Source organism: Rhipicephalus sanguineus, chromosome 6 (assembly GCF_013339695.2).
Source record: "Rhipicephalus sanguineus isolate Rsan-2018 chromosome 6, BIME_Rsan_1.4, whole genome shotgun sequence".
Lineage (NCBI taxonomy): Eukaryota > Metazoa > Arthropoda > Arachnida > Ixodida > Ixodidae > Rhipicephalus > Rhipicephalus sanguineus.
Genome location: NC_051181.1, coordinates 87985597 through 88002975, shown reverse-complemented (window position 1 = coordinate 88002975; position 17379 = coordinate 87985597). Strand labels below are relative to the sequence as shown.

General features: G+C 45.6%; 1 protein-coding gene across 1 annotated transcript in view; it reads left to right on the top strand.

Annotated features, from left to right (window-relative positions):
• The first annotated feature begins 1006 nt into the window (after positions 1 to 1006).
• LOC119397406 (sodium/iodide cotransporter-like) overlaps positions 1007 to 17379 on the top strand; it is a 30981-nt gene continuing 14608 nt past the window's right edge. The window contains exons 1-3 of the mRNA XM_049416553.1: positions 1007 to 1351; positions 2202 to 2267; positions 4894 to 4945. Of these exons, the coding sequence (XP_049272510.1) occupies positions 1007 to 1351; positions 2202 to 2267; positions 4894 to 4945 (463 nt within the window). The remainder of the gene's footprint in view (positions 1352 to 2201; positions 2268 to 4893; positions 4946 to 17379) is intronic.

The following is a 17379-nucleotide window of genomic DNA, read 5'->3' as shown; positions in this document are numbered from 1 at the left end:
CAGCTCGCTCATTCTCATGACACCAAGCTGTGGCTTGAGTTATCACCTGTACTTTCGCATTGATTATGTGAGCAGCTGTAGTTCATAAGAGAGGAAATAGTTAGGGACGCTGAACGCAACCAAAAATTTCCATGCATGCTTTAAAGCGTACATCTCATGAAATTTATGGAATAAGATTTATTATACTGTCGGCTTTAGTTACTGCGTCATGCGCGAACATTCAAAGCAAGACGTATACCTGTGTGCTTACCACCGTTCTTCGTACTGTTAAATGGACTCATCGGCAAAACACAATATGTGAGTGGTCGTCTTCGTTATGCTGTTGTTGTTGCTTTTCTTGATGCTGATGACGACGGCGCAACTGTTGTTGCCTCTGTATCCAGACAAAAAAGGAACAAAAAATTATTCACAGATATATTTAAGCTCCGGAGCTCCGTGTGCCGGCTCTCAGTAGCCGTCCGTCCCGTGCAATCAGCGATTCCTGGCCGACCACGTCTGAGCTGGACAGTCGCAACTCCCGCTGCTCTAACAGCTCTGTTGCTTTCATCTTTGCGTTTTTCGAGTGCGAGGGCTGTTTGGAAGAACGCCGGATTATGCGGTAAATTGCGTGAGTCCATCCGCACCAGGTGCAGGAAGCTGTTAGCACTCCGGGCTTTTCGCATGTGTCTCCCTAAGTGGGGCAGACCGTTGTTTCAGCTTTTCTCCAGAGGATGATCTCTTCTCCTGTTAGATTATTGTGGGGAGGCAAGAACATTTCAAAGAACTTTCTAATCTAAGCCTATCGACAGTGCTCGTTGGTTTACTAAGCAACCTTACAGCCCAAGGCTAAACACCGATCGACGCCGAATATAACACGGTCATAACTTAGTTGCAAAGCAGCTTTGTCTGCGTTTTTTATCGAACCTGCTCACGTTTACACCTGTGCTGTAGCAATGCTCGTAAGTGTGAGGTCGTTCATGCTAGGAGCAAGAAGTAATCATTTTTCATTTCAGTGTCACGACCGGAAATGGCGCAGGTATTGGAGTGTGCATTGTTTGTCGCCCTCGTCGCCGCCAATCTTGCACTCGGTTTGTATTTCTCCGTGCGGAATGCTCCTTCTCGACGAGTGGATGCCGGTGCAAGAAAGCTGGAAGTGTTTCTCGGAAGCCGGGCACTGCGATACCTACCGCTCGCTGCTTCGTCGGTTGCTTCTCTAGTCTCATCTACGGGGCTCATCGGCTTTCCGGCACATTTCTACGCTTACGGCTGGCACGTGTTGTGGATCAGTTTGGCGCCACTGCTGTTGTTCCCCGTAGCGACGCAACTATTCGTGCCACTCCTCTACAAGCTCGGTGTCACGTCCATATTTGAGGTGAGTTAGCTAAACCTGAGACGTGTGCGATTACATTGACTGGCACGAAACCTGCGATGCCCAGCGGCGCACCTAGGCCCGTCCGCTAACTGCCACAACCATAAACTCTCACCGCCGCTTGTGTTATCGTGTTATTCAAGCTGGAAACCGTCTGGTTTTCCAGCTTGAATACGTGAAGCCAAACCATATCCTCACTATAACTATAAAGTGCAAACAAACAAGCAGAAGTTTGTACATGTGACCAATAACTGGGATCCTTCCATCGTTTTGTCGCTATTCTCATTCTCGTTCCTCCATCACATCTTTACTGAATCGAGCAGTCTAAGATTTCTTAAATTGGTGCCAATGATCCGCCCAAGTCCCTCCGTCGGAAAGCCGGTGAATACGCTGACTAAGCTGTTTCACGCGGAGTTTTCAAGACGCCAAATCAAAATTTATCACAGGAGAGGACACTGGAGTTTTACTGTATAACACCACCCGTTTTCATATCAACAGCATTCGCGGCACTGTGGCAACGCGGGCTTGTCACGCTGGCCAGACAATATTTACTTTAATTGCGGCGGCGATGGTGGCGGTGTAAGCGGAAACGTGGTGCATGACCGTCTTAGCCAGCGACTGCTGAGCAAGCCTTCAAGTGCTTAAACAACAGAAACGAGAATAACAGTTTAAACCAGAACACTAATTCACCTTTGGATAGAATATTCAAGAATGTAGCAGAACCTTCAGAAAGCCTATAAGTTCTGCGAACGCATTATTTATTGCGAAACGCGCTTAGCAGCCAATCACAGCTCATTCTTGACCACTAGTACTGAACACTTGTATTCTGTTTATGCACTTTTTCGTATCGCAGTATCTGCGCCTCCGTTTCAACGCCGCTATATCTTTGGCTGCCTGTGTCATCTACATTCTTCTCACGGTAAGTGAAATAAAGGACCATTGATGTTAATCTACAGCTCTATACCTTCGAGTTTTCATGCCAACTGCTGCAATACATGCGGTGACAGCACAGCACGGGTGTCTGTACCACAGGTGTTTCTGGCAGTGTAGTATACCTATTATGTCTGTTTAAAATTATACTAAGTTTGTATGGAAACATGCACGCATTTGCCAAAATGAAGTTGTGCGCTGACGCTCCCGACAACGTTTGAGCCGTGTGTCCGAATTCCAAACGATCACGAGCTCTCGTGCTCTAAAAATGGACACAAAGAATATGTATCCTTGCCGCCACTTTCATACTCTTCCTTCACACTAGCACACGTAGCAAATTGCCTCTGATGCATGGCGCTGATGCATGGCGCGGTCGCCGCTCATACAGGTTACTCGTTGAGAAGGGCTTGCTAACAGCATATGTGATGGGTATTGATCGGTTAAGCATGCTTTCTGCTTTTCTAGACTGGCCAGCAGAAATATGGTGTCTACAAACACCTGCTTCTAGATAGGCTTAATATGCACTCTCGACAATGTTGAACAAAATGTATTTACGCATGACGTGTGAACATTCCTTTTCAATGGACATTGCCGTGAGTGAGTGTACTTTTATTTATAAGTTCGTGACGCTAATTAATAAGTAAGAGAAGATGAGTAGCCGGAGCCATGTATAGGCACCAACCTCTCCTTAAACACATTTAATAATAAATGTATAATACGCACCATGTGTTGTTCGTTTAATAGCAAAACGTGCTTTTCAAATGTGGTCCCGAAGAGCTCTGTGTTATGCTAGAGTCTTGTTTTAACGCGATAGCGTCAGAGAGCCGGTCTCCACATCAGCGATGTTCTTCATGAGCGGCAAATCCAGATGGATGCAAAGAATATAAATCAGGGATATAGCCGCAATCGAGGCAGGCATTTTGTGTGGCAGACAATTCTTCTGCCATGTAGCCACGCAATTCCTTCAAACTACTTCGGAAAAAAATCCTACACATTCGTCATGCCAGGCGAGGAGTCGCATTAACAGATGTAATATCGCGTTGTGGCAGCAACATATGGCATCGTACCGGGAGTGACACCACGTGAGTTTCGTAACGAGTAGGTGGTTGGAACCTGCCAAACACTACAGAGAGCTCAGCTATAATTCATCTCCAGCCCCGGCATCATGAATGTGTAAGGCTATACGTTCACCCACGCAGCTACGCATACTCGTAGCGGGTACTTCGCAAATGAACTTGCAGGAGGCGCCCTAAGACAGCTCATGTCACGAACATACATGTTTCTTTGCTCATAGCACAAATGCAGTGTGCCTCGAAAAACGAAGCATGGCAAGCGAATGAATAGGTGATACAAATGGGGTCCAATAACGCTGTGCGTTGCACTATTAAAGGAGAAGCTTAAGCGCCCTCTAAGTTTTTGAACACTCTTTGAATGCAAGCGCTAATATGAGCATAATAACAAAAGAAGATCGGGCGCTTTCATGTACACTCTAAAAGGAAATCGAGTACTTCGGGAGTATTTCTGCCACACAACAATTATCGTCATCTGGATTGCTCGCGTTTCCTTCCTTCAAAACCCGGCTCTCGTCACTTTCCTATCAAGAATGCTATGTCACACTGATAGCGCGCGCGTCGTTCGTGACCGGGGAGAGCCGGCACTGCGGTGATAACGCGAGGAAAGTACGCGAGGTGGACGACGATTATAGTTGTGTGGCCGAAATACTTCCCCAAAACCCCGATTTTTTCTGAGTGTCTAGAGCTCTTGCGCGAGCACTTTGCAGTGATCAGATCTCTTACGGTCATCGGTTGCAGGTCTCTATCGTGGCGCAGTTGCTTTCAAAAGTTAAAAAAAGACAGCAGTTTTGTCGTTCTCAATTTTGAGGATATTACAGCAACAAGATTCCTGTAAGTGTGCATCATCGGGCTGCGGTGTGATTGCGAAAGAATTGGAGTCAGAAATAGGTGCTAAGCGCTTAATGTACTCTGGCTACCTACATACTACCAAAGTTCAGTGCGCTCAAAGTACAAGCGTACGCTTCCATCATGTAACCTTCATCCAGATTGTTCAAGCCATCCCACAAAACACGTTTGCCATCGCCATCATCAGCCAACAATTTCCACTTTCACCATCACTGGCGACTTCGAAGACCAATATATGGTCGCCACCCCCATCACCATCCGCCACCATTATTTCCACTTTTGCCATCACCGGCCATTGCGACCAGCACAGCTTTCAGCTTATCCACTACTTCCACCACATCCATTATTCCTTCGACCTTATTCACTATAGTGTTTCCTCGCGTCCATCTTATCTACCAATGACTCTGGCATCCACCAAACCAGAATTCTCAATAAGGGTGGGAATGCGTGCATTGCACAATACGTCGGTTGTACCGCTGTCTTCCTGAATGGCGTTAATTTCCGCACGACACAGGCCTATCACGAATCTGTGACCCATTTGCCACCGCAGCTATACTTCTAACATCTGAGTAGCTGGATGATTTAAGTATCCATATGAAAGAAATGACAGGACTGTACAGTGGCGTCTAGGCTGCTTTCTCCCCTATCTGACAGCGAATAATGAAGCGATCACTATTTGTATGTCTTTTTTTTCAGCAAAGCGTCGGAGCCATCTCTATTTTCGCAGCATCCCTGACTCTCGTGACAGGTACAGTTGTATACCTTGCAGCTGTCCCTTCGTAATTACTTGGATGCATGTCCGTGCGTTTGCGCGTTTTTGTGTATCCTGTGGCATCTCTCGTAAACTGCACCACAACAGTGCAAGATAAACCACGCACATTGATGAGCACGAATTGTAGATTCGCACCAAATAGAACTGCGCGGTTTTACGTTCTATAAACTGTATTCGAATATGAGCCATGTCGTAGTGGTGGACTTCGCAATTATTTTCAGCACTGAAGGTGCTGTAACGCCTATCCCGGTCAAAATTTTGTCACCTGGGCTACTCGGTGCTCATTCATATGAACGGGGCAGCAGATTTTGTACGAGGATGCAACCGACTGCACAAATATTGTATCTTCTAGTATCATGGACAGCGGACACTCACACACAGCCGATGCTTCTGATATCAAATGTTTCGGTGGTTTCCTTGTTACTTTGTTATGATTTGCTAGTCAAAAAGGCGTGTGTATTCTATAGAGAAGGCTTACAGCCGCAAGAACTTAAATGCTCAAAACATATCAGTGCATGATGAGCTGCAGGGGGCCACCGCATCCCCCTGAAGTCCAATGTTAATACATCTACCTGTTTTGCCAATGTATGACTTGCGGCAACCTAATGGCCCTTGGTTCACCAACCAAGTGCGATTAGGTTACCGCAGTAGTTTTACATAAGCGAGGTAATGGCTGTAGCTGATATGCTGATGGACAACAACTGAGATTTAGTAAGGCATGCCAGCAATGCCTAAATCAGATAGCGTCTGGTCTACTAGCGTTAGTGAATCACTGCCAAAAGAAGGACTCTTCGGGACATTATAAAATCAGTCTATGTTGTAAAATAAAATTCGCGAAATGGCAGTCATTAGATAAAGCGGGTTGAGAACGCACAAATGTGGCCATAGCAGGAGCAAATAAGCTGTTTTTGATTATGTTGATAATATGTGAAACTTAAATTATATAATACCACAAACACGTGAGTGAAGAACCATGCCTGTTTATTTATGATTGTCACCGCCAGAAACTAAATAGTTTGGTGTATCGAAATCTACGCTGGCAGCTTATCAACCACAGCAGCAGAACTTTCCGTGAAATCCAATTTATTGTATTAAGCTTTCACACCAACATACGGATGTTACATCATCCCATTTAGGGCTTAACTCACTACTGTTTCTGCAAAGCAGAAGTTTATAGGCCATATGCTAACTGTGACAAATTGACAAAGACGTGTGAATATTGACAAAGAAGTGTGCTGGTATATATTCAGCAGAAATATATTTTAGTATATCTGTGAATGAAAGTTCGTTCAAGCGTGAACAGATATGCTAGAACGAAACGCATGAATAATCAACAGTATAAAACTAGAAAGTACGAGAAAAGAGTGCAAATATGACAAGCCATGTGACTTCATTCATTGAGAATATCAGGCATGCATGAGCGAACATTCCGGTTTCCAACAACTGGTGTCGCGAACCCGAACGAAGCAATAGACTGTTCACTATTTTCAATGTTTCGTCCTAAGCGGCGGTTGAACTAAATGAACAGAACAGAGAAGAGACGTCTGCCACGATTCGTTGAGCTCTGGCAGGTTCCTCGGCCTGTGGGACGGCCCAGAGTTGGTCTTCGAAGGCGAAGCTGAGCAGTGCAGTCTCGGTTCGAGGCTGCGTCCGCATCTGTAGCCCCACCTCCGTCACACTCCCATATGTTGTGTTCCAGGGTTTTCCTTGCCTTGCAAAACTGGCAACTTGACGAATAATGAGCTGTTTTTGTTTTTCTTTCCTAATTTCATAATCCACTGGTCGTCTTCAATTACCTCACTTCGCCTTGTGATTGGACTGATGTTGGCCTTAGTTTCATTATCTAACAAAACACGTTGCGGGGCTAGTTGGGGCTACACTGCTACTTAAAATATTCCGGTGCTACGTTTGACGAGGACAGGACAAAGAAGTGCTTGACGGCAGAGTTGGAGTCAACGCTCGTCCTGCCATGCAGTTCTCTGCCCTCTACACGCAGAAAGTTGCGCTTGAATATTTTAAGTGGGTTCATCAGGTTTAATATTTTTCATGCAGGATTGTTTGCTCACAATGCAGCCTTTCCAACGACATTGAGTCTTCACCACAGTCGTGAGTTACAGCCGGCTATCCACATGATTGTCGTGGCGTGAAATTGTGTATAGTACGCGGCGTAACCACAGTAAAAGCTCTCGATAAGTACTAGAGTAAGATCGGTATAGGTTACAGCAGTTTCTTCGTGTGGTCAACCCGCGCTTCATAGCAGCTTTCATACCATCAGCGAGAATCCAGAAACCTGCAGCGTGCTGATATACTCACGATGTGCCGTGGTAAAACACCATTATATGTATGTATACTACAGCAAGACATGACAAAAAAATTACACCATTTCCCGCTAAAGGGAACCATGAGGCGATGCGAAGCCGGAGTGCTTGCACGATCGCGTTCCGTTGGCGTTCGTTGGGCATGCTACCGACCTCGCGTCGTGGAACGCGAAGAGGAACGCTACGCGCGTCTTGTCTTCCCTCTAGCCTGGCCGTTAATTCTCACAGGGCGAGCGGGGAACGCGGTCGACAGGCGTGAGAGAAGGGGGCAGCGTAGGAGAGGAGAGAGAGAGGGGGAGGGGACGCGCATGCGCTGGTGCTCATCGCGGCGGTGCGCAGGAGAGAATTTCGGCATGTCTAGCCCGCGTTTCAGATTAAGAGTGGAAAGGGGGAAGGGAAAGGGGAAGTGGAGAGAGGGAAAGGGAGAGGGAAAATGGAGAGGGGAGATGAGAAGTGGAGAGAGATAGAGGAGAGGGAGGGGAGAGGATGAGCGGGGAGGGCATGCGCATGCGCAGTCGGGGTAGTCACGCCGCACACCACCACCACTACCACCGGATTGAACTCCGCCATAAGATACTTCGCATCTAAAACAATACTAAGTATAATGCTTCAGACGGCAATAAGTCTTCATTAGGACACTCCGGAAAGTGCCCGGATCATTAGAGAAGATGTGTCTGTCATTCTGTTACTTTTTCTGAGAGAGACCAGTTAAAGTGATACATGCTGAAACATACTGCAAGGAAAGAGGCGCTCAGGAGGAGCAACTGCCGGCTAGGTTTGTCAGACCAACCCCGCCTGTGGCAGCATCACCACCACCAACACCACCCCTCTCTCCTATACACAAATAGACCCCTACAAACGCGAGCAAGTGAAACCTAGTAACCCAAAGTAAACCCAAGCGCTTGCGAAAACAATCAAATCAAATGCCATTGACACACGTGCGAGTAAGCAAACTGAAGCTGAGCTCTGCAACACAGGACGCTGCGCACCTGCGAGCATCTGCACTCTATTTTTTTCGCGAGCACGTGCCTGGGTACATGATTGTTTGATGCATCGGGATGATAAAATCCTGTTGAGTGCTTCAGCTTCCACCAGCAATGGTCGGATATAGAAGGCTAAACCCCTAAACGGCTATGGATGGCCTCAGGTGCACGCTTAGAAAACATTCGTAGTTAAAAGTAATCTGGAGATCTCCATTACGGCGTGGGTTATCATCCCAGAAAGAGACAAAGAGACAGAAAGAGTTCTGGCACGAACGTTTGTGTCCCCACTGGTCGTGACCACAATTCTTGTACGATCGCTCTAAACCAAATTCAGTACAAAGCCTTCACGACCAAAGGCAGTGTTTTCGCTAACGTATATGAAGGATTGAACGAAAGCCCTTAGAAAAAGTAAAAATCCACTCAAAACTTCCAAACAACGCTTTGGTCTTTCACATCTTGTTTCTTGTTGGCCCTCATTCTCCTTCGTTAGCTGTGCCTTATTCCGACGATACGGCGTTTCGTCAAACTATGAATTTCAACATTGCCTTTCATTAAAGATGACATTCACGAGTAAAGAATAGTAATTTCTTTCAATCAAAAATACCAAGGACGAAATAGCGTAGGTTTTTTAATAGCAACTACTTTTTTCTAATAATCAAATGCAAAATGTCTATATTGCACATAACACAAAGCTATGCGTTTCTCACGCCATTTCATGGCTCATTTTCTATCGTGTTCTTTTGGTCATTTTTCAGCATTTCACGTACCGCTTCTTTGGTGCAATATTGGAATTGGACTGTGTGGAACTTTTTACACAGCGATGGTAAGAAAAATGTGTTAAGAAACTCATGCTATAGATTTCTAGATTTACTTTGGGATAAATACAAAAAAAAATGTTCTGCTTTGACAACTTACAGTTCTCCCAATGGCAGCAACTTGCGAAATTCCATTTCAATCGCGAACACCTAAAATACATTGTCTTAATTTGGCATTCTTATGGAGGCCGAAGAATACTACAATTCTGATGCCTGCAGCAGGATATCCACTGGTCATACGAAACAACACAATAAATTTGAAATACATTTGCATGAAAAGTCGTCATGCCTTGGAAAGCCAGTCAATTCAGTGCAGCTTGTTGGTAACAATAGAGTGAATGATTCCAAACAGAGCAGACTGATCATAAGTCAGCTGCAGCTAACTGAGTATCAGGAAAGGGGCGATCGCTGCATTCTACAAACTTAGCAAGTCTTTATGTTAGATGGTGTTGGCCACATAGGTAAATTCAAATTACAACTGCTAAACAAGCTACGCTATTGCGGTGTCTTATTCTAATACTATATTAAGGTGAAAGGCGCATACTTTCTTCCAAAAGATCCGCTCACCACTTTCATGAATTTGAAGCACAGCAAGTTTCGAGAACAAAGGCGACGTGAAAGTGCGCCAACTGGGCTGATTCCCTCTTCCTTTCCCTTTTTAGGGAGGACTCCGAGGCGTTGTCTGGACCGACTGCATGCAGTTTCCTGTTCATAATTGTGGCTCAAGCAACAATCATTGGGAGCATTGTAGTCGGCTCGTTATCTCCAGATTCGATGATCCAGCCGTTAGGCGACATAAATATACGGACATACATAGCCAAGTAAGTTCGTTCCATGTTTCTTCTTGTTCATGCGTTAATTACTCGTTAACGCGTACTCCTTATCACCACACGCAGTGCTCACGTCACATGATGCCAGCTTTGACTACGCGGTGTATCTGCGCAGCATCTACACCGTGTAGCTTTCGCATTGTCGCATTCATGCACGAAGTTGTATGTCAGTCTTGTTTCCTCAGAGGTCTTCTCTATTTTCTTAATGTTACTGGATAGCTGCACCAAATGACGACTCACAACAGTAAAGCAAGGAATCACACGGACGGCGACAAAGTAACGAAGGGACACAGCGCTGTGTCCGGGACATAGCGCTGACAAAAAACGACGGTGCCAAACGAAGGACAGAACTCAGTTTGTTGACTGTGTCAGTAGCATTGTTATAAGATCCCACATTCATGCGGTGCTTGTTATATCGGTGAAATCGGGAGATGCCTAATTGGCAGATTGCGTAAGCATGCCTGCAAACGTACCTAACGAGAACAATGTTTTTTTTCTTTTTTTTATGGCGCAACATGTCAGCAGGTAATAATAATAATATCTGGGGTTCAACGTACCAAAACCACGATATGATATGGAGAGACGCCGTAGTGGAGGGCTCCGGAAATTTCGACCACCTGGGTTCTTTAACGTGCACTAAATCTAAGCACACGGGCCTCAAACATTTTCGCCTCCACCGAAAATGCAGCCGCCGCGGCCGGGATTCGATCCCGCGACCTTCGGGTCAGCAGTCGAGCGCCATAACCACTAGACCACCGTGGCGGGAACATGTCAGCAGGTGTGGGCGCAAAGTAGAGTTTGGCAACAAAACTGTGATTGATCAACATAAGGATGACCGCACAAAAATAATTATTGAAGATGCAAGCATAGCGCTTGATCACCTGTCTTGTGTCAGCAAACCTTCAATCGCCCTATCAGATAGGAAACTCGTGTTCTTGGAAAGCGGCACAATGCAGACTTTGGTCAGGTGTGGCAGTTATATTTTTTCATTTTTTATCGTTTCTTCTTCATTGTGTTCTCTTATCGGCTGTTCTTGCGAAACTTTTATCTGTCGGTTTATATATGTCAATGCTTTCGAGATAAACCTTCAGTTGGTAGTATGCGCTTGTCCTTGTCTTCCGAGAGAGAGAGAAAGAGCAGAGGAAGGCGGGGAGATTAACCAGAAGGTAGTATATGGGTATGCTTTCCCGCACTGGGATTGGGGAATAGGGGTTTCAAAGCGAGAGAGTGAAAATAAATAATCGATACCTCTTTAATAATATCTAGGGTTTAACGTCCCAAAACCACGATATGATAATTAGGGACGGGGTAGTGGAGGGCTCCGGAAATTTCGAGCCACCTGGGGTTCTTTAAAGTGCGCCTAAATCTAAGTACACGGGCCTGAAACAGATCGCTAGCTCTTTCTAGGACAGACGCTGCTCCGAAGTTCCTCATGCTGGCTCGCCAATGCACCATGTCAATTTGGAATGAGCCACATTTCATGCATGCACGACTACACTTCTTTGATCCCATGTTAAGCCTGCGACTCCTATCAGGACTTCGCTGAGGTGACGCTACCGTTCTGTTTATAAAATGGCTGGGCGTCGCGTTTACCCTTGCGTATGCGTGCCGCATAGGGATGGCCGACACCGCCGCCTGTGAGCACTGCGGCGACGAAGAAACAATTCGACATGTTCTGTGCTACTGTCCGGAGTGTAGCACACAAGACAATCTCTTTGTCATGCTTTTAACAAGCTAGACGACCAACCTCTATCAGAAGACAGACAATTACGCAATCGTACGGACATAACGTCACAGAAGAAGGCCTTACAAACACTGCTAAACTTCCTGCGATCTACTGGCCTGTCAGAACGCCTCTGAGCGGAACGCCCTCGTGTATGTGTGTAATTGCGATTGTTTTTTTTTCCTTGTCTTCCGAAGTCCCTGTTTAAGTTACGCGCCGGTATTTTAAGTATCTTGTAAAGACGGTACAGTCACAGACATAGACAAATGTTGCACAGCAATTTTATCAGTTGACATATTTAGAAGTGAAAGGCGGCCTTTTAGCAGCACGTAGGTTTTAGCAGCACGTCGAAAGTTTTACCAGATCAATTTATTTCGTAAACATTACTACTACAGCGTTCTTGACGACAAATCTATTATATCATCCCAAAACACATTACACTTCATTGATCATTTTCATGAGGTAGGCATCCCAATCTGAAAAACTAACGCTTCTTACGTTCTTTTCCGACATCGCACAACTACTGAGTGCCGTAGCAAAAGTGGGTTAAATCAGCATTGTCGCGACATACTTACTAGAACCAACATTGTCTAGATATGTATTAGCCTGAATATTATTATGTTATTCTTATCGTCATTCAATGCATATTGTTTTGTTCTTCTTCTTTTACCCGCTCCCCAAAGCAAGGTATCTCATCTTTAGAGTAGACAAATCAAATCATATATGCTATGTCCGTAAAGAAGAGAGAAAGTAACGGAGAAAGTACCTTCGTGTAGCATGTTTTCTTTTCTTATTTACATGTCAGTGAACGTCAATCATTATTATAGGTGGGGACCAATGAAAGAAGTTATAGCGGGCCTCTAAGCCACAAATGACACCGAAAACGCAGACGTCGGATTAAAGACAGTGAATAAAGATGAAAACACAACCCAGTACAATAAAAACTACACTCACTGGCCATTTTTCTCTTGTACTTATGCATTTCAAGACAATTACGCCGCTTTTCTACGTATAGGAGCCTTACCGCCTAAAACCCTTATTAGGATATTTCCGCATTTTTTTTCTTTTTACAGCTTCAATTTTGACCTGACAAATGACGAAAACGTGTGGTCCTGTCTCGTGGGCTCCACAGCATTAGCAATCTACAGACTATGTCTTGATCAGGTTGTTACCCAACGGCTGCTAGCTTCGAGAACACTGAGTGATGCAAAAAGGTAAATTGTTGCTTATCAAACTTTCTTTACAGAAATCTCGCCTTTAGGCGGTATTATCTCATTATACTACATCATTGCAGATTTCTTGTCTCTTTATAGGGCCCACAATGCAAATACAACAACATATAGCTCTTAAGCGACGACCTTTTTAGTCGTATGGACTGCTATTTTTTTTTAATTCATTGAGAAATCAGAACTGCATTGTTGAAAATCCTGCACTAGAACCTGTGCAGAAGATATCGCCACGCGCTCTTCTTTGCTATGTTTGTGTAAATGGCCCGCTGCACGTGTAATCGCTGTCTTGCGCGGGCCGCGCCAGAATTTCTGGAAACATTCCAGATTGTAGATAATTTTGTCAAAGATTGCGCACATGACGCGAATAGTCAAGATTATTCTGGAACTAACGCGGCTGCCAGTGTACAAAGCCTGTTCCCCTCCATCAGTGTACAGTGTGTATTGCTGCAGTTTTACCTTCCGTTTGCCGGCCGCAAGTTAAGCCAAATAAAGAGTTTCATCTTTGTACACGCCGACTGCTGCCTTTGTCGACGTCACGACCCCGTGGTACTAAGTACCAATGCCATATCATTTTCACGTCGCTGTGACACTTAAACATTCTGCACAGCGGAAAAATTGTGACTACACATTCCAAGTATGCGCGTGGTCCGGAAACATCCTTCCATGCACTGCTATGTTTTCTTTAGTTTCGATTTTATTCATTTTTTACTTAGCCCACATAGAAACATAGAAGCATAGCAGGCTGTAGTTTACAATTAAACTCTACGCTTACGCATCCCATAGCAAATCCCAAAGAAAATTCTGCACCCGTCAGCGTAAGCGCGGCATCACTAAGAGCCAGCTCAATTCATGCTGCGAAGAAGCAAGCATAGCACTGGCCATTGCAAGGAGGAGAAGCTCCACAATTTTCTCCGATTCCCAAACAGCCATTAGCAATTACTCAGCCGGCTCCGTATCAATGCAAGCGCACAAATTACTTCTAAACAGTCTCAGTACTCATAACAGCAAGAACCTGGATAGCACACACCAAGTCTGGTTTCCGGCTCATCAGGGCCACTCGGTCAGCCCCAACAGCTGCAATTCTAACGATCAGTGTCACTCTGGTGTGCGAGATCTCATATGCCACGCACCAGATCAAGAATTGCTCCAGGATGACTGCGACTCCCTCAAACACCCTCTTAGCACGTTTCATGACGTCACCTCACACTATAGGGACGGTAGAATATTCTTTCCTGCCGCCATCAGAAGCTTACCCGAGCTCAGGCAGTCACATTAAGATTGATCCAAACCAAATCCTATCCCACATCCTTTGTGCTTAACAAAACTGACGGGGATTTTTTCCGCGGAATGTAAACGTTGTGGACGCACTTCGTGTCTATTTGATCATATGATCTGGCTGTGCCCCAACCAAAGGACCTCGGATTTCAACAATCAAGAGGACTGGAGTCGGCGTATAACCAGTGAAATCTTCCAAGATCAACTCTTGGCCGTCCGGAGAGCTCACGTCATCGGGAAAGCCTTTGGCCTACCGGTGCCTACGTGGACGGAACCTCCGACTAAGCCTCGGGGCTTTGCCCTCGGGTCGTAGTTTCTCTGGACCATAATAAACTATTGCTGTGCCATGGCAGCTCCGCTAGTCACCAGCCTTTACAGATTGGAGCTATCTAGAGATTTTAACAGAATTTACGTAGTCATATATTAGACCAGGAGATATATTATTTCACATTATGAGGCCCAACCCTATTGCAAAACCCAGCGCCACTGGGTACCAGCGTTCATGGAGTGCCATGCCTGATTATGGGCCCAGCGTCGCGCTGGATACTGGGCCGCTGAAGCGGCGTTTTACTGGGAGGTGCTGGGTACTCAAGCGCAAAACGGTTCTACAGCGTTAAAACGGCGGTGCCTACGTTTCCTACATCAATATATTAGTAAAGAAAGGCTTATAGAAATCATTAGTGCAAAAAAAGCCGTATAAAAAAAAAACACCACCACGAGGATTCGAACTCGCCACCTCCCAAACTCCAAGCGAGTACTCTACCACTGCGCCACGCTGAAACACGTCAACTTCGTTGTAAAAGGGCTAGTCAATACAGTAAGACAGCGTTTCGTTTCATATTTCGGTGTCGCGTATTCAAGGAAGACACGATCTTCCTTTTCAAATCACGCTTGCTTCTTTATTAGACACAAACAAAGGGTGGCCGGCAACGAATGAAATGCCCAAAATGGGAAGAGCGCTAGGTTTCTTTATGAATTCACGTTTTCACTCCGAAAAATATCAAATGGATCGAGGAGCAGGGTACAATTTGGCGGCTGTTACTGCCGGTTTTTAACAGCCGTTTCTCGCCCTTGCTAATGATGAACATGCACAGACGCTTTATGATGACTCGTTCGATAAACACGCGCCTACATGAATTCATACTGAGTAGTTTTCTCGCGCAAGCGACGATATTACTGCGGGGCGGGCGTGTCTGTATTCTGACTTGCAGTTCTATCGATACCTACAACTATAAAACTGCTCCGCAAAAACAAATACAATTAATTGAAAAAAGATGCCGGTGTGTTAGTTCACTGACGCGTACCAGTTGACAAGTATATGCTCTGACGTATGAGTCAGAAAAGTACCGGCGAGTGCGACCGGCTGCTTTCGGTGAGCATGCGTTCGTTGCTGAAAGCGCGTCGCATCGCTGGTCATCGCTCCTTGTGCGGACACCGTACACAAGAAAAAAATGGTTAATTTAGGTTAACAGATGTCCAGACTATACTTTACGGTAAGTCTTACACGTTGGAATTGTGTGTACCTAAACCAAGAAGCACCGGTGGCACGTAGGCAGACTCAGCCAGTACGCTAGGCCTAACACTCGCTGGGAGCCGCACTGGGTAGGGCCGATCTCGGCGCAGATGAGTTGCGATGGTTGAAGTTTCTGCATTTTAACCTCGAAATCTTTTTAACTGTTGCCTAACGTATAGCTGAAGTAAGTGGAAGTGCAGGAATTGCCCGAGATGCTTTTCCGGTGTGGCGATAACGAACGACGGCTGTTTTACAGCGAAAGCTGTTATGAGATCATTTCAACGGCCGTTTTTGGCGCCGTAGTTGTCCGCCGCCGCCGCCGACGCCGACGCCGCCGGTGTCCGTAACCACTATCGCTCGAAATAAGAAAAAGCCGAAAATAAGAAAAAAATTTCCAGGATGGAACGGGGTTCGAACCTGGGCCCTCTGCGTGGGAGCCCAGTGTACCTCAGACCCATGCCGGTGCTTGGAACTGCCTTGCAGGAAGACGCTATACAGGCTTCATGTCCACAAGGAACCACATTAAAATATGTAATTTAGTGTGGTAGAAGAGTGAAATAACAACCACGCACCACACAACACGAATTCTGTAACCAGGCGTCACACAATGCGAATTGCGCAACGAGTGGGCTGTTGGATGCTTCCAACCCATTACAAGGGGCTCTGCAATAATTCTTCATCGTCGTCAGGCACAGCACCAACAAAGCGCATAATGGCTTACATGTTTTTAGCGGGTACCATGGCTCTCCGTTGAATGACGAAAAATGGCATAGTGGCTGTTTCCCTACTTCACAGAAATTATGATGAGTTATAGCGTAGTGGGTTCCTCGCAAGTGCACTTGCATTGGTTGCCAAGGAAGCCCATAAGCCCATCATTCATTTCCTCAGGCTCTCAATAAAGTTCTTCCCTCCTCTCTCTGTCTTTCTTTCTCACGTCAACGTATGTTATATTGCATGGTGGGAGAGTGAAATAGCGACCAGGCGTCACATAATGCGAATTACGTAACTGGTGAGCCGTTTAAAGCTTCCAACCCATTACAAGGGCTGAGCCACAATTCTTCATCGTCATCAGTCGTCACGTAAACAAAGTGCACATGATGCCTTACAGATGTGTAGCTGGAACCTCGCTTCTGCACACAATGAAAAATAATGGCGTTGTAGGTGCTTCCCAACTTCACAAATATTGTGGTTTATAGCGTATTTGGTACGTTGCTAGTGTACTTGTATTAGTAGCCCCAAGAGAGCTTACAACGGGCTGTAGAAATGCCGCTCTTCCAGCTTTCGCTGTGACTGTGCTGCGCTTTCCGCGCAGGCCTGGCGTTTTTTTTCTGGCCTCCGTTGGGAGCGGTCGCGAAGCCAGAACTCATTTACTTCTTGCCAACTGCACGGCGATGTAACGATTTGCTCCGTATGTTCAGACCAACGCCTCCAGACTTATAAACATTACAAAATGAAGTCATTACCGCAACACATCATGGATGCAAAACTGATATATATGAGCGGCATGCACAAAATGTGTATTCATTGCTGCTACGTGCTCCGCAAAAATTACCGACGTTATTGGCCTTACATGAATAAAAAAAGCGTGGTAGAAAGCAAAATGATCAGTGTTGGCTGCTTTGGGTTATTATCAGATTTTTCTCCACATTCCACAGGGAAACATTAAAAGTGACCGTGGTTTCACATATATCATATCACGTATATCATGAAAATAGTGCGCATCT